Source organism: Aulostomus chinensis, chromosome 13 (assembly GCF_037954235.1).
Source record: "Aulostomus chinensis isolate RoL2024-O1b breed Wild chromosome 13, RoL_Achi_v1.0, whole genome shotgun sequence".
NCBI classification, from domain to species: domain Eukaryota; kingdom Metazoa; phylum Chordata; class Actinopteri; order Syngnathiformes; family Aulostomidae; genus Aulostomus; species Aulostomus chinensis.
Window position 1 is genome coordinate 8596018 of NC_141332.1, and position 18523 is coordinate 8614540.

At 40.8% G+C, this 18523-nt stretch overlaps 1 protein-coding gene across 3 annotated transcripts in view; it reads left to right on the forward strand.

Moving 5' to 3' along the window:
* Positions 1 to 18523, forward strand: part of LOC147250775 (connector enhancer of kinase suppressor of ras 2) — an 80885-nt gene that overhangs the window by 39073 nt on the left and 23289 nt on the right. For all 3 annotated transcript variants that reach the window (XM_086223038.1, XM_086223040.1, XM_086223039.1), the window contains exons 6-11: positions 2697 to 2816; positions 3928 to 3987; positions 4221 to 4289; positions 8042 to 8188; positions 17907 to 18034; positions 18116 to 18327. In XM_086223038.1, the coding sequence (XP_086079164.1) occupies positions 2697 to 2816; positions 3928 to 3987; positions 4221 to 4289; positions 8042 to 8188; positions 17907 to 18034; positions 18116 to 18327 (736 nt within the window). The remainder of the gene's footprint in view (positions 1 to 2696; positions 2817 to 3927; positions 3988 to 4220; positions 4290 to 8041; positions 8189 to 17906; positions 18035 to 18115; positions 18328 to 18523) is intronic.

Sequence of the window (18523 nt, forward strand, 5' to 3'; positions counted from 1 at the left end):
GGAGCATGAAGTGTGTATGAGTGAATGTGTTTATATGTGCATGCATGCATAAGGATGAGAGCAATTACATAACACTGTCCTAGTTGTGTGTTTTCCGTTTCTCTTGTTGTCTCCTCTTTCCTCCCTGGACTAGCCTCCCACATCCTACCTCCCATCCTTTCTGTCTCTCCTCTGTCTTTCCCTCTTTCTTAATTTTGCTGTCAGCTTCATATCTGCCACTCTGTGAACTGTCCTGCATGTGGAGATGATACATTAACAGCAGTGGCTGTTAGTAAGTGTATGCGTTTATATGTAGTCGTGTGCTCTTGGGAAAAGGTGCAAGTTGATTAAATAGGGAGAGAGAGAGAGAGTGAGGAAGGCGGGTGAAGAGGGTGGGACTGGGAGTGTGCAGTCAGAGCTTAATCCATTTGGCAGCGTACTGTGTCTGGCTTTCTGTTTGACTGCTCTTAAATCTCACGCCAGCCCGCCACATAAGTGAACTTCCCTAGCATCTATGCTTAGATTGACCGGAGGCATGTCAGATCAAGGCGGGGTGTGTTAGAACTGGAGCTGTGGAGACTCCACTTTGTGACTGGCCTTTTGTCTCTCAGACGATGTCAATCCCAGGTCAAGATTATTAGCCCAATGATCAAAGAGGAACACAAGCAGAGCTGTAATACTGTCACTCGCCATGGGATACAGCTGGGGACTATTTATGGCTTCATCCAGGCAGGATTAGATGTAGCACTACAACCCCCGAATTTTTTAATGCGTCTTTTTCTAGTTCCCAGTTCATTTTGGAAACAAAATTTATAGCGACATGTATTGTGTACTCTTGATCATATTGCATGAAAAGCCCTGCATATCCCACTATTTAATGTGTATGCACTGACTGGAATATATGTCATAATATTCAGAACACAAAACAGGAATATTTAAATAATCTACCCAGAAAAGTAACATGTTTGTATGTGTGTACTTGGTTTTTGTTGCCAATGGAAGATCTTTTCTGGTATAAACACTAACCTTTTCAGGACCCCTAGTCCTCACATATTTTATGAATTCCTGGTTAAAGTTAAAGTTAAGGTGTATATTGAGGTTACGTTAGTTGGTTAGGGTTAGGATTATGGCATGGGTTAGGCTAGCCACATAAATGGAAGTCAGTGCCATGTTCTAATAAGAATAGTGCATGTGTGTGTTTATGTGTGTGTGTGTGTGTGTGTGTGTGTGTGTGAGTGAGAGAGAGAGAGAGAGAGAGAGAGAGAGAGAGTGCGCACGCGCATTAAGCAGCTATCAAGCAGGATAACCAGGGTAACTATCACTGTACGCCCACTGCAGTCAGCCATGATTAGAAGGCAGAAATGCTGCTAAAGGTGAAAGGTTCCTTCAACTGAAATTAAGAATTGTCTCAACTGGAAGTCTTCTTTGGGCTTCCAGATATAATTCATGATAATGTAAGCATGTCATGTTGGAAATATGATCCTTGCATCTGTTGTCAACTGACAATAGTTGAATACCTACTATGAATACATAAGCAGGAGCCCACACTGAGAAAATACAACATAAAAAGTAGAATAACAAAGATATGAACACAATTTAAACTACATACTGTATATGCTGTGTAAAAATATCTTAGTTTTCAAAATTCAGACTTTCACATTTATAAAATTGTACTTTTCTATATCTGAATATTTTGCACCAATAATGCCTGCACCAAAATTCCAGACTCAGTTCCACAAAGCTCTAGGTGAGGGATCCAGAAACCTGTTCATTCCTACTCTTCCTGTACTTCGAAGTCTCTCTTTTTTTACTTTTGATCTGTTAATCACCTCAATATGTAAAAAAGATTATAAATTTTCCCACAGATTTCAGAGAGACTGTGTTTCACAAAAATAAGCTAACTCGATTCAAATTAGCTAACCTGCTATTTCTATCTCTGTCGTGCTATATGTGCATATTTTATGCGATTTCATGTAAAAATCAGACAGAATTATATGAGCCTCTTTCATTTCCACATCTATTGGTTAAGAAAAACATTTCCTTTTAAATTTTGATAGTGTTCATGGGGCATATTTTAGTTTGTTATACACGACAGAATTAAGGACACCAGACAAATATATATGGAAACTAAGCATTAGACCAATCGGATCAGATTTTGTGGTACTTTTACATCACATACTCAATAAATTGGTTGGTCATCAGTGAGTTAATTTGCATCAACCAATGTAGACATTAGAATAGCAGTGTAGTATTAGAATGAAGGCAAGGTGAAGTCATGCTTTTATCTTTGGCATATTTACACTGATGCACTCAGATTGAATGTATTCTCTCAGTCTTTTCACCTCAGATCATCCTAACCACTTCGCTATGATTTTTGTGCATTTGCTGTAATGGCAAAAATAGCTGCCATCTATATAAAAAAAAAATACTGATAATTTAGATGTTACAGAATGTCATTTGGCTCCCTCAAGGGGCTGGCTGGTATCAGGGATGTGCTGCTCAGTCTGTGACAGGGACTGGCAGGCATGCCTTTGGACACAAAGTGACAGGAAGCAGTTTGTGTGCGGGAATGTTGAAAGTGGCAATGTGGAACAATCTGATGAGCTGATTCTGTTTCACCTCCTACAGCTAGGTCACAGTATCCCTTGTGGACCAAAGCCAATCTCAATAACATCCTGTCCTTTTCCTGTCTCTTCTTTTCTCAACCTATGTTCCAGTGTAAGACCTTAGCAGGTATATGCGACCACATCATCTCGCTGTCATCAGACTCCCTGGTCTCTCAGTCCGCCCATCTGGAGGTGGTCCACCTTACCAGCATCATGCCCAGTGAAGGCCTGGTAAGGACCCCACCCACAGAAACACACAGCTGTTGAAATCTGTAATGGATCTAATTTGTGCCATGGACCAAGTTGCTTGTGTTGAAGAACAGAAAATTATTCATATTCCTCAGCCCCTTTTGTTTCTTATCACCTTTTAGCTAAATGCTTTAGTTTTTTACAAGACACAAATTGTCAGTAACCCTGTTCCCAGCAGCATGATTGGATGATTACGTGTATTTGGGACTACAGAATTAGATTACAAAAATAAGTAACTAAAAATCAACCCAGATGACATTTAAAATGTGTAATAACATGATAGTTATACTGTTGACAATTTTGTGATTTCATTCTTTTGATCATTGGAAACATTTTCCCTTGTTTAATTTTTCTTAAATACACACATGTATTGCTAACTGTCCTTGTCATTTTATTATGTAAATAATGTCTGCTCCTGTCATTGTTGAAATACTTGAAAATAAGCTCAACTTCATAATTTAGGCTTCTTTATGAATCACATGGCACTTAGATAAATCATTTCATTTCAAATGTTGCGACTGGCATACAATCGTAATATTGATAATGTCACTGACTAAACCAATATATGTAGATGGTTTTTTTTATTGCATTTTATTGACATTAAAATGGAACATGAACATTGTGAGTATTTTGCCTATATTGTTTTTGTGAGGGGGCTTTAATAATCAAGTTTGAGATACAATAAATTTAGTAATACATTACTGGAGAAATGTACTTGGTCCTGCAGAGTTGTCTGGACTAAAACTAGACTAATTTATTCATTGACTACCTTTTTGTCATATGACTAAAACAAGAACAAAATGAGCAATTATCAAATGTGACCAAATGTGATGGAAACTAACAAGAACATTACACACAGAACTAAGAATGAACTTTAACCTTTGGGAGTTTTTGTGAATATGCTCCAAACTCCTTTTATAGAAAAATAGCTTTCTTTGCAGATTATTTCCCGACCTGGAAAGAACGATGACACTGTTCTGGACACAACCACTTAATATATTAAGACAATTCACCGATGCAACAATCTATGCATGTGCATGAATGTATACTATACTGAATCCTCACTTCCTGTGTGTGTGTGCTTGTGTTTCAGGGGATGTACATTAAATCAACATATGATGGGCTTCATGTAATTACTGGAACCACAGAGAATGTGAGTTTTTATTTCATTCAACCTGAAGTTTCACACAGGCAAATGGACGTATGACATAAGAACCTTTCTTTAGTCCTCACGTGATTAGTGAGGACTTGAAAGGCCAAATACACTTTGTTGCGTATCCTCTTCAACCATATTTGATCGGAAGTGATCACATAATTCCAGCGTTACGGTTTACACCCAATTTTTTCAATTTGTCCCCTTCTGTCCCCTAATTTCTCCATCTGCAGTCTCCAGCTGATCAGTGTAAAAAGATCCATGCAGGTGATGAAGTCATCCAAGTCAACCACCAGACAGTGGTGAGTGCAAGTCGCTCCCAAACACAATGCTGTCGTCAGTTGTTTTCACTGTGACTTTTTACCACAAATGGCATTTAGTTCTCAATTCTGTACTGCGTTAAGGAGCCTCCTGCTACCTCCATTGCCTCCACGGTGCTTCCTGTCCTGTTCTTGTATAGCTATATAGGCTAATTGGAATTGCCACAGGAACAGATTATAGGACGATTGTCACAGGGTCTTACTTCAGGACAGGGGGATTGTCAGCTTTCTCTCTCTGTAATTTGTCGCCATTTTCACAAGAACCCCTTGTAGGAGCCGTCTGGTTTGAAATGTGAACCCGTGTTCCACTTTCAGACTTGAATATGTTGTAGCGCTGCCTTCAACTCATCACATCAGATGGAAGCACAAATACAGGCAGCCATTTTAATGCAGCGACGCCTTGTGAGAGCATGTGTTTGAGTGCTTGTGCTGTCAGCTCTGGCACAAACGATTTGTTCCAGCGTTTATTTGAGATTTTTTTTGGCATCTGTGTGTAGATGTCTCATATGCTTTGCCGTGAGTGCTTCCTTGTATGTCTTGACAGGTGCTGCTCATGCAAAAGTGTGCAGGCATGTGCTGGGGAGCTGTATTGATTGATGTGCAAGGGAGCTGTGTGTTATCCCTCCCCCACACCCCGTACCCACTCTCCTCAGGGTGACAGTGCAGATCGCACCCTGCCAGGCTCTTTGCTCCAACTACTCATTACTCCCTCAGCTAGACCCTCACCACTCTGATCTCTCACCCTGGGGGAGAAGATTAGCAAAGGGAGGCACAAGTGTGGGGAAGAGTGGGTGCTGCAATGAGGCAATGAAAAAGGGAGGGAGGAGGAAGTAAAATGGGACGAGGGAATGAAGGAAATGATGAAAGAAAGGAGGAGACAGCAGTGAGAAGTCTCAAGTCAATAGTCTAAATTGAGCTGCTGAAGAGGAAAGATGGATCCCCACCACCAGCAAACTCTGTCAGCATCACGGCTGATGAGTTCATTCTAGTGAGGTTCCATTTTAACAATGAGATTAGTGTTAATATTTCCACGACATTATCAAATCATTATGTCAGTCTATTCAGTGTATTTAGCAACAGCACTGCCTTCATGTCTATGCATGAGCTTCTGTTTGTCAGCCACTTCAAAAACACCATCGGTAGCTTTTAGATGAGCTTCTCTTTTGAGGTAAAATGTAGAATTTGCTCAAATAGCAAACTGATTGTTTTAAGAGACAACATAATTATGTGGAGGTAATAGCATCTGGGAAAATAATGAAGACTCCTGGGATTTAAGAAAAAAACCTCTCCAGCAGCAGTTTATGCTCTTATTATTTTTGGTCGGTCTATGCACTCTGCGTATTTACATAACAGAAGAGTTGCTAACTGGCCTGGTTAGTTAGTTTTGTGTTTGTTTATTATATCATCTGTGTATGATTCACTGGAGGTGGTTGATTTCTACTTTTGCTGCCTCAAGTTAATTAAAGTCCTTTTGGCTGAAAATGTCAAATTCCTTTGAATGAAAATTATCATTCTGTCTAACATCTTTTAAACACTGTGGAGATTGAGATCATGCAAACTTAGTCCGTTTCAAAGTAACAATTATGACACATGCAAACTTGATACCATCAGATTTTGTTATGTTGGCGTATTCCTCCAAGTGTTTTGGGGGTTAAAAATCTAGAGTTTTACCTGAGATTGTGCTGCTGCTCCTTGGTGATGACTTACATTTTCAACAGAATGGGAGAAAGTGTAAGTTGTTCCTGAATGAACTCACAGCCGCCAAAAAACTTGAAGTCCAAAGATGGTTGCCATCCCACAATCTAAAAAGTACATGGATGATGTATTTCCATGGTATTCTACTGCTGGAGTGGTCCACTGCTAGAATCAACAACTCTAAACCCTGGTGGTGTGTGGCAGCCAAAGAGCAGGTTACTGGCATCCTCATCAGAGACGCACTGCACTGCATTGTATTTTTCTTCTGTTTTTGTTTTTTTTTAAATGGTTGTGAGAGCAAGATCCCTTGGATGGAATGGAATAATGGTGTGCGATTTTATTAGATCTATTATTGATACGAGCTCACATTTACAAATTAAATTATTGTTCAGTTCAATCATTTCTCAATATTATTTTCTACCATAAAAAAAAACTTTCATAGGCCATTTATATTTTAAGGAAAAAAACTTACAGAACAAACCAGAATTGGCCAAAATAAAATCATGAGATCATTCTGTCCTTCCAATGGTATGCAGGTAGGAACTTTTAAGTTTAAAAGTTGCATTTGCCTTGCATTGCCTTTCAAGCATTCACAAATCGGTGTCTTGAGCTCACAAGATGTAAGGTGTTACTTACACCAGAATGCTGAAAGAGCCAACCGCTTATATTAAACTTGAACCTCATGGTGCCCAACAACAAATAACAGCACAACTATCCAAAAATGTACTGTTTGTTTTTACAAACTCTCAAGCACATCGTCTGGGATAATGAATGCCATATTTTTATCCCATTATATAATGATATAAACCGAAGTCTTCCAGTTAGTCACCAAGAATGAGCACAAGTGAATTTTAATCTACTAAGAAGGAGTGACAAACTAAAGTGCTTTTTTTTAAAGCTTGTTTTTAGCTCACATCAAAGTGTTTTTGGATTACTGAGCATACAGCTAGTTAAAGAAGACATACAGTGTATCTGACGATCAACTTGTGTAAACTGACCTGTTTGGACAGCTTTACTGTAGTTGATGGCCTTGGGGTGCTATTAGCGTCAAGCTTTTTCTACATCCTGGAGTCACAAATAAGTGATGCTGCGGTGGAAAAACAATTATGAGCTCAAGACACATTTGGGTGTACTTGAAGAAACACTTTCTTATTGAAGAATCCTTTAGAGTAGTGGTGGAAGTAGTAGCAGTTATGCTTGCGGTGGCGACAAATTGCAGATGAGCATGTAATATCAAGAAATCACATTTACATGTTACACACTGACCATCCCCGTGACAAATTGGCTGCATTTTTTTTTTATCCTCGCCCAACATGGCCCAGCCATGTTTCAGATTTTTACCTGGTCTTGTAGTGTTAGTGGGCAGAGCAGAATATCAAATAAAAACAGTAGAAACAAACATCCATCCAGTTTTGTTTGTTTTGTAAACACTGGATGAACCCAGACTTGTGAACTGGGCCAAAGAGTACAGGAAATACATGGCTGACACAGGCCAGTTATCAGTATGTCAGGAATAAGGTCAGAGCAGTTCTGCCTGTGTGCAGATTAGTATGTGTGTACGTGTATGTGCTTGTGTTCATGTGTGTGTGTGTGTGGCGGGGGGGGGGGGGGGGGCAGCCTCTGCAGACACTTTCAGTAGCTGAGACCAATGTAGCCAATCAACAGCCTGACAAATGTTGTGCTCTGGAGACAGGCCGGCCAGAACCACAAGAAAACACTGCAGTCAGCGCCCTCGCTTATTCTTTTGTCTTCTTTCTCTCCCATCGAGCAACACAATCCTGATGGAGCTTTTCCTCCTCTAATATGATGTATCAGAATGACATAAAAAATGTAAAGCTCACCAAAAGTCATATGATGGTGACACCTGAATCAAAACCTAATCTGTTCCAGATGAAATACACACAAATACAAACATCACCTTAAATCTAAGCACAGTCTATGTGTATAATGGCTCTCAGGAATTGTTTCAGTAGTACTGTGTGTGTGTGTGTGTGTGTGTGTGTGTGTGTGTGTGTGTGTGTGTGTGTGTGTGTGTCAAGGTGGGTTGGCAGCTGAAGAACCTGGTCAACGCTCTGAGAGAGGACCCATGCGGAGTAATCCTCACATTGAAGAAAAGACCCCAGAACACCCTGAGCTCCACGCCAGCTTTGCTCAGGAATGTCCGCTGGAAACCATTGGGTCTGCAGGTAATAAACACCAGCAAAAACACATCAGTGGCATTTTTTTTAATCTTCTCTACATCCTGACTTGAAAAGTGTGAAACTGTCTCAGTGAAGAATCGATGTAACTGAGATTTGCACAAGGACCCAAAAAATGTGAAATCCACTCTCAAGATGAATATTTTCAAAAGAGACTTCTTCACTGTTTGACCTTGTGTCAATCCTCCTGTCAAGTGTTTTGACAAACCTCTTATTTTTACAAGCTGCGGGAAGACGTCAAAGCCGTCCACAAACAGTTAACTTCCACCTGAAACACATTCTATTTAGATTCAGATAACTGTAAGTTCATGATGGAGGAGCCTATCCCAGCTGACTTTGAGTGAGAGGCGGGGTACACTTTGGACAGATCGCCAGTCCGTCACAGGGCCAACACACATAGACAAATAACCATTCACACTCACAACTACTGTCAAATTAGAGTCGCCGATAAACCTAACTTGCATGTCTTTGGACTGTGGGAGGAAGCTAGAGTACCCAGAGAGGACCCATGCAGGCACAGGGAGAACATGCAGACTCCACACAGAAAAGCCCACCGCTCGAAGCTGGAACCTCCTTGCTGTGGGGCAACAGAGCTAACCACTGTACCACTGCACTGCCCTTAAGAATGCTTACAAAAAAATAAAAAAAAATTGTTCATTTTTATCAATTTACAAAATGATAAGTAAGCAAACAGAAGAGAAATCTAAATTAAATCGATGTTCGATGTGACCACACTAAATTTGGTGTGGCCTTCAAAACAGCATTGATTATTATTCTGGGTACACTTGCACTTGCGTTTTCTTCTTCTTCGGCAGGAAGGTTGTTCCAATCGTCTTAGAAAACTTAACCACAGATCTTCTGTGGTTATAGGCTGCCTTAAATCATGTCTCTTCATGTAATCCCAGACAGCACTATGTAAAAGGAAACACACAAGGTTTGTATGCAATTCAGTTAAAGCAATGCTTCATCTAAAGCATTCATGCTTTCAGGGACTCTTGAGCTCACAAAGACATTCTTCCCCTCTGCATCAGTTCTTTGTGACTCCAGAATGTAGTAAGTGTCAGTCAAAAAGAAGAAACTAAGCAGGACATTAATATAAGATCATAACCAAGTCTCAGATACAAACTAAAAGTCCAAAACTTAGAGCCCATAACTAAAAAATTCAGGCAGTCCAGATGGGTTAACCACATAAATTTAGCTGGATGCTAATGGAGACTGGTGGCTGACAACAGCCCATAAAGGTCCATTTAAAAATGTTCAAACCCAAAAAGTGTATGTCTTTCAAGTACTCACAAATGGGTGTCGCTAGACATTCTTCCCTCATGCATCAGTTCTTTGTGACTCCATAATTGGGTTGCCAACAATCTGACTCTCTAATTAGGGACTTTTTTTTGCAGCGGCAGGGGGGAGTGGGGGGGGGGGCAGACAACAAATACTTCTTTATTCATTTACTAACATTTTATTTATAATCAGTGGTCAATTTATTGTTTATCCCTCTTTGTCTCTGTTGCTCTGGTCTCACCTGTATCCGCAGCTCTGTCTCTCTGTTGCCAACAGTCCCTGTTGCTAGTCTCTGTAGCTCTGTCCCTGTTGCTTGTCTCTGCAGCTCTGTCCCTGTTGCTTGTCTCTGCAGCTCTGTCTCTGTTGCTAGTCTCTGTAACTCTGTCTGTGTTGCTAGTCTCTGCAGAGCTGAGAGCATGTTTAACAGTGTGGTACACCAAGATGGCTTCGCTTGCTGCTATTTTCTCATTTTGTCATGTTGTCACGTCAAAGAATACACTGATGCTGCTCGCCCCTTTAGCTAGGATAGCCTTCCTGTGTATCTCAGAGCCAGCATGTCTAGACAGGTCATTCTCACCTCTGTGGCTAATTGAGAACTCTTGGCAGCAAACTGTGCAGTAAGCTTTTGTGACATCGCCACTCACCAGTTTCACCCAGAGCTCTTTTTGAGGAGTTGGCTCTTCTGCATGCACCAAGAAACTATTGCCTTGCACATCATGTCATGTGTGCAAAGGAAGGGCTGTGATTGGAGGGCAGGACGTTGGCTGTCCCATGCAGGATCAATCAAAACCAGCTATATATTAGCCAGCAAAAAATATATTTACCTAGATGCTAAATAGCAACTGATGATAATAAAACTGCATTAAAATTATATTTTTTGCTGATTACTGAGCACACAGCTGGATAATATGGGTTATACCTGATTGCATGCTTGGGAGTAAACACACAGTCACCATTACTGTACATTAAATTAAGTATACGAAGTTCTTTTTACACTAGAGAAGAGAGCTTCATTGGGAGCAGGAGAAAATGGTGGTTTTAAATGTATGGAGGACAGATTTTTCCAACCATCCCTTCCATTTTCTTCCGCTTATCCTGATTAAGGGTCGCAAGGGGGGCTGCAGCCTATCCCAACAGCTTTCAGGCGAGAGGTGTGGTTCACCCTGGACAAGTCGCCTGTCCATCGCAGGGCCAACACCTATGGACAGACAACCATTCACACCTACGGTCAATTTAGAGTACCCAATCAGCCTAGTCCCCATTTGCATGTCTTTGGACTGTGGGAGGAAGCTGGAATACCAGAGAACCCACACAGGCACAGGGAGAACATGCAGACTCCACACAGAAAGATCCCGTACACAAGCTTTAACTCGAACCTGGAACCTTCTTGCTGTGAGGCGACAATGCTAACTACTGCACCGCCTACGACAGATTTTTGAAAAACAACAAAACAAAACTGCAGATTCCACCAAGTGCAGAGAAGCAGATACAAAGTTTGAACAAAAATAAAATCAGGCCCCTTAAGTGTCTGTTGATCACTGAGCATACATTTTGACAGTTTTATTACTTTTGGAACCACAGGGAAGTGATGCAGAGGGGGGAAAAAAAACAACACATCTGTAGGCTCAAGACACCTGACTGTGAGGACATTAAAAGCAAAGTACTTGCACACAGAACACATTATCCATGCGGGATAGGATAAGCACTAAATCAGTGGATCTCTTATTGTGCAGGCATTAATAGTGAAGTTGTTTACGGTTGTGAACAGGACTGTACACAGAAGTTGCAGGACTGAGTGGGAAGATAATACACACTGCAGGCGCAGACACCAGTGGTCAGAAAATAAGCAGTCCTGTTAAGGGCTCTAATTCTGGATTCACAAATTAGTAATGCAGCAGGGAAATACAACCCAAAATGCAGACGGTGGGTAAGGAGTGTTCAACAAAAGGTTTTAATGATAAAAAGACAAATTAACAACACAGGAACTTGAAGTACCAACAGAAGAGAAAATACAAACTCACAAACAAAAGGGGTCAATAGGCCTAAGTCCTGGACGTGAATAAAGAAGCAACATCACCAAAACTTACACTGGAACGTGGAGGAGCTGGGAAAATGAGGGAGAAAACATGAAACCGAGACTGACCACAACTAACAACAACTGACAATGATCTGACCAAGACAAAGGGTAACATAGAGGTTAAATACGTTGGGGAAACGAGACACAGGTGGTACAATCAATGCAGGTGAGACACATGAGGTAATCGCAGGAAGGAGCACAGGAAGACAGGACACAAACTACAAAGTGAAACAGGAACACGAGACAGGGATTGTGACAGTAGGAGAAAAAAAATCTTTGTGAACTCAAGACACATGCTTGCGCTTGTAAGAAAAAAGAACTTGTTGGGTGAAGTATCACTTTCAAAATGAATACTGTGCCACTGTCAGTCACAGAGAGTGCCACTCTCAGTCACCAAGAATCAACACAATCCATTCTACAATTCAGGTGCGCAAAACAGACCAAGCTTTACCAAGATGTAACAGGGGGGTCAGGCCAGGATTAATCTGTAGAGCAGGTCTAGTACCACACTCCTTCAATGAATTTACACCCAACAATTCTCCATCAGCAGCACATCCTGCAACAGTGGCGAAGAAAACCTTCCTTTTAACAGGCAGGAATGTTGAGCAGATCCAGGCTCAATGGGGACGGCCATCTGCTTTGTGACAAAAGCATGGACTAGTTTTTCTGCATCTTTTACGTAAATGAAAGAAAGCAGTCCTAGAGATTTGCTTAATGTGGGAGTTAAAAGACAGATCCTGAACAAAGACAACTCCTAGGTTCCATACTGTAGTGCTGGGGGCCAAGATAATGCCATCCAGGGTACCTATATGGGGTTTTGGGCCCAGCACAATAACTTCAGTTTTGTCAGAGTTTCACAAAAGTAAATTATGGGTAATCCAAGTTTTTATCTCCTTTAGACAGGCCTCCCGTTTAGTCAGCTGATTTGTTTCATGTGGATGCTTTGATAAGCACAGCTGCGCATCGTCTGCGTAACAGTGAAAATTAATCACAGCGTCCTCTGTTATAACGGGACATGACACTAAATTTAGCGCCAATGGAATCGCTTCCTTAAATCTAGCTACAGCCTGATCAGACAAACATCTGGAAACTACAGTTTTCCTGAGTGGAGTGTAGTCGATTAGTACAAATTCAAAAGTGATTAATTGATGGTCTGACAAAAGTGTGTTCTGTGGAAATACAACTAGATATTCAGCTTCAATTCCATGTGTTAGGACGAGGTGGAGAGTGTGGTTGTGACGGTGAGTGGGTTCATGTACAGACTGATGGAAACCAATTGAGTCTAGAGGAGAGAGAAATGCAGCACCCAGACTGTCGTTATCAACATCCACATGAATACTGAAGTCACCTACAATCATGACTTTATCTGATTTGAGAACTAAACTGGATATAAACTCTGAGAATTCAGATAAGAAGTCAGAGTAAGGACCAGGAGGGCGGTACAATAATAAATAAGAGTGGCTGTAAAGGTTTCCAGGCTGGATGAGACAAATTGAGAATCGTGCTTTTAAATGAATTGAAACTTAGTTTGGGTTTGGGATTTATTTCCAAACTTTGGTCAAAAAGGCCAGAGCCTTGAGGAGGTGGAGTTGTGTACGTTTTTTTCTCGATCTCTTTCTTCTTTGCTTTTTTTGTATGTCCTCCTTTTCTGTTTTTCACCTGCTTTGGTCTTCCAGGATCTTTGTGCTTTTCAAGCAAGTGCTGCTCATGTTGTATGTGTCAGTTAAGGGTACAGGTGACAGGCATCTTGATGTGTTTTGTGGCTATGGTTTCTATAATGCTTCAAAGCCAATAAAAACCTGTACTGACCATTTTCACTTTGCTCCTGCTGCAGTTTAATTTGTATCACTTTCAAAAACAGTGTTTGGAAGAGTGTTAGCTCACCTCCAAGTTTACATCATTAGTTTATTGTTATATTTGCTATGCAACAGCAGAGGATTTTGGGAATGATTTTGTGCATTCCTGAGGATCTGCAAAGAGCCAAATGTACCATAAGTACCCAGATCAGAGCACCGATACTGTATGTGTAGAAGAGAGCAAAGAAAGGGGTGTTTTAGGTGTGTTCTCACTCAGAAAGACTGATCACTTAATTATTCAGAAGCATCTACAGGCTCTGAAACAAGAGCTGCTACTCAAGCAAATGCTGGAGATAATTCAGTGATTCCAAAATATCCTATTAAACAGTGTGTGTGTGTGTGTGTGTGTGTGTGTGTGTGTGTGTGTGTGTGTGTGTGTGTGTGTGTGTGTGTGTGTGTTCATCAGGGCAGGTGGCTGTGCATTGTGTTCACACATTTTGAAGCATGGCAATCTTGTCCATCTCTGTGTGCCAAAGAGAGTGTGTTGCTTTGTATGTTTGTGTCCATACGCAGGGAGATGCTTTTCCTTGTAAGTCCCATTGCTCCTTTGAGAGGCGAAGGAACTGGGTCACTGCACTCTGGCAGCAAGGCTATGGAATCATACTGTGTACACACTCCAAAACAAACACATGCACACTCATACTTCTAAGCCCGGTTTTACAGGATGAATTTTGCAGCTGTGAAGTTCAGTCCATGTGTGGCAAATATTCAGTGAGATTATAACTGAATCCAAAAAGGAAACAATTTATCTCTGTAAATGATCATGTGATTCAATCCCCGAATCCTTCCATGGCAACCTTTTTTATTACAGAATAATGGCACATGCCTGTCTTGCTCTCTCTCTCTATCTCTCTCGTTTCTGTGTTTTGTGTGTGTGGGATGGAGGAAGAGCTATTTGATGATACAATTACAGAAGAGTGGCAAGGATTTTAACATAGAAAACAAGGATTACCGCATGCATGTTAGAATTACTGTGCTGTTATAAAATGCACATGTGGGGACTCCTTTCATGCATGAAGTCCTCATCACAGATCACTTCATTAGTCACACACATTACACACAATGTTGCTGGCCCCTCTGTAATGAATTTATTATATGTATAGAGGTATAAATAATGACAAGTTGTAAATGGCTGGTATTTTTTCCCCATTTAGTAGAAGTTCTGTGTTTTATATTATCAAAATCCATCTACTTATGAAAATCTTCTGATCTTATGACATGAAGCCCTAGAGTGGTGCAGGAATGAGTCCTGAAGCCCACAAATTGGTTGGCATTATTGAACATCTGGTTCCTTAATCTCAAAGTAAATCAGTTTTTTTTAATTGTTTTTTTGGTTAAATGCTTGAAATTAGGTCTGTGACCAGTCACAGGTTTTAATATTTTGTGCTATAGCATAAGATACATCAGTAAATATCACTTTTGTGAATTTCAAGGCTGATGTGTCTTTAAAAAGGAGGTTATATGCTTTAAAAAACAAAATCATTAAAGTAGTGTTTCATTGCAAGTTTATTTTTCTGAAAAAAGTCTCTCAGTAACTATTGTTTGCTAATCTAGTGTAGTCTCAGGGACCAATAATGATGCTCAATTTCAGATTAGCCCACAAAAATATCCCATCCCTGTGGCACTTTATGGATCACAAAATGAGATTGTAATGTCAACTGCTGTTTTAAAGGTTGAGGATGAAGTTCAAAGCTCACACTAGCTTACGTTTTATACAATACCAGTCAAAAGATTGGACACACTTGGTGGAATACCTCTTTCTCATGATCTACTGTATCTGAAAGGCACTACTTTATTAAATCTCTGAATTTTATTCATCTACCACCAGTCGATTCTTAGTTTTGAACCTGTCTCATATTATGGCCATGCCAAACTCATAGAGAAAATCACTTCATCATGGCAACAGGCCAGGATTTTATGGATCCAGTAATGAATTGACTAAAAAAGTGTCAATATGCTGCCTGTGGGGTACAAAACAATTGGATAGTTAGCCAGTACAAACACGTTGAAAAACATTTTGGTGATTTATTGCTTCAATGCATTCAAAAAAGGATTAGATAAGTAAAACTGATGTACCTGCATTTGTACTAGATTAATGTGTTTAGAAATCAGAAATGTTGCACCAAGTATTCAAAGAGGCAAAGGCTGGCAGTTGGTATGGAGAAACTAAAAAAATGAGATTTAATTGTTTTTTTGTTTGTTGTTACTGCATATTTATTATATGTATGTCATTTCACAGATTTTATGACTTTGCCATTAAATCAAAATTTTGAAATGGTAAAAAGAAAAAAAGATATTCCTCTGAGGAGGTGTGCCCAAATTTTGCCTGGTGCTACCATCTGTTTTAATTAAACAATGACATGTCTGTGCATATTGAGACCCAGAGAAAATTCTTTTCAGAAAAATGTATTAAACTTCACATTGCATACAGGCAAATTAATTTGGTAGCCATAATTGTTAGATTTCATCTGTGACACCAACGCTTATCCTCCAGAACTAATTTTATCATCGATCAACTAATGCTACACTGACTTCAGAGGAAAAAGGGGTGCAAAGGTCGTGATCTCCCCTGAGTGACATGACAGCTTCGAAGATGGCTGACAGCACAATTGAAAACTGTTACTATTTTGATGAACTGACAAATAATTTCATAGCAATTGTTACCTTCCTACCTATAAAAGTAACGAAGTTACATATCGTCTTGCAGAGAAAATGCAGTTTAGCCTGACACTAAATCTCCGCCAATGATGCTACTGGAATGTGCAAATTCTACTAGAGTATTGGTTGGTAATGAGGACACACATTTCATGATCACATTCGAAGCCCCCTCAGAAACGAGACAGCCTTGTAGCATCACCTGTTATGCTTTCAGTCTTTAGAAGAAGATATGTGTCTGTGACTTGATTAGCTTAACAACCACTCATCCAACCAACATTAAACTTGGCTTGCCCCGAGGAAGCGTGGTGCGTAAGACCAAATTCAGAAATAATCATGGAAGACATGACATCATGCACACATGGCCCCTCAAAAGATGGGCACTGCAGTGACTACATTTCAGGGATCGTATCCAAAATCTTCTCAATGGCTTAATGAAAAAAAGGCTATATAATTTTAAACTCACAGTTATAAATATTGAAAGTTTTCAAGTACAGAATGTTACAGGCTCTAGTTCTCTATTTATTGAAAGATAGGGTACTGTTGATTAACGCCAGTTAGTAAATTGATGAAGTCCATTTATCATCAACCAGGACTCTGAAGTGTGCATTTACTCCGCTTATTTCATCAAAATATTACGTTTAACATGTTAAAGTGTGTTTGCATGTTTGTGAAAGGGTGTTGAAAGGGTAGAATTGCTTTATGGAGGGTTTGAGTGGTAGATTTTTGGGTAGTGTGGAGTGGATGCAGCAGGGGTCAAATGGTTTAAGTGCTGTTTTAAGAGACTGGAATTGTGCCTGTTGTGGAAGGTCCCATCATTCTCTACTTCCACCCCCTCCTCCCCTTCCCCGAGGCTGGGCTGTAATCACTAAATTACTATTTTCACTCTCAGCATCAGTCACCACACAGCACAGCTGCCCCAACTCGCTCTCTCTCTCCGTCACTCACTCTCTCTGTCACTCTTTGTCCTATTTCTCTCTCGCATCCCTCTTTTTTCAGCCAGTCTTTGTCATCGCTGGTTGTAGAGACATTCTACTGTAACCTGCCATTATGAGAGGAAGTCTGTGCAAAAGAAACTGATGAAGATAGAGACAGGGCCTGGGGATTAAAATGGTGAACATAATGAGAGGAGAGGATGGAAAGTTTGGAATCTTGAAAGAATTTGCCTAATGCATTGCTGATAACATGATGAAACACTGGGTTTCTTGAATGAGAGTGCTAGCTGCCTCTCCATCACTCTGGGTCTGTTTATATCCATTTTGTTCTTATTCACATCTAATTCCACACGCAAAACTCCCATTTTTCCCCTGGAAACAGCTTGCTGTGCGAAACATTGTTGGCTTAAGCTATATTTTTGTCACCCCAGTTGTTCCAGCAGAGAGCGAATAAACAAATGCAATTTAGTGTCCATGAAATCAGAAGTGACGCACCCTGTCCTCATGAAGGACCTGATGGCAACCGAATCTTTTTGTCCTTGAGTCATGCTGAGGTAGGTGCCCCGACTAGCTTTCCTCTGTCCTCTATGAGAGGAAGGGTTGTCATGGGAACCGACATGGAGAACCCTGTGTGTGTAGAGTGTTGAGACAAAATGACAGAATAGTGAGGTGATTGAACGTGGGAGATGCTGCACAGTCAGAGCTGACGCAACATGGCAGCTCTGAAGAAGCAGTTTGTGATTCAGTGTTAAAATGATGAAGGAATCATAAATAAAAGATCCCTCTCTCTCATCGCACCATAAACAGGCTCCTTGTCTGTGTGTCTGTGAACAAGAGGAAGATCCCTTCACCATCCTCCAGTAAAGGTGCTCTCCTTTGTTATTTTGTTTGTTTCCCTTCAGCCAGTCTCCACAAGCCCCACCAGCACTTCCCCTACACCCGGTGGAACTTTGGGCATGTCCAAAATGGATGCCCAGAGCATGCAGGATGTTTACATCCTTTCTCCTGTCTCTGGACTCTACAGCACCAGGTCAGATGCTCTCATGGACGAATGGTGACTGTCATTATATCATGATTTTGATGATGGTGTTGATCACATTTTTCTGTCCAGGGAGGAGCTGGGTCTGATGTCATGTGACGACATAAGCCGGTACAGTGTGAGCTCTCAGTCTGGCTCAAAAGGTTCTGAAGCAGTCAGCTACTACTTGGATCAGGACAGCGGCCAGTACTTTTCTCTGCTTGAGGGAGATGGACCCCCAGGGCCTGACTATGACAGGGGACGCAATACGGGGGTGCGCAGACGGGATAAGACCCCCACTCATGGTAAGACAGTGTCTGTGACTTGATGCATGTGGGCCACGAGGGCCTCTGGACCTTTGTTTATTTATTTGAGCTGCATGCTCTCTCACCTTTTTATTTTCACCTTCTCCTCTGTTTCTGTTCTTCGCTCACTTCATGGCTCTGCTTGTTACCACCACCAGTGAGGTAGTACACTTTTTGCCGTGTATTTGTCTGTCAC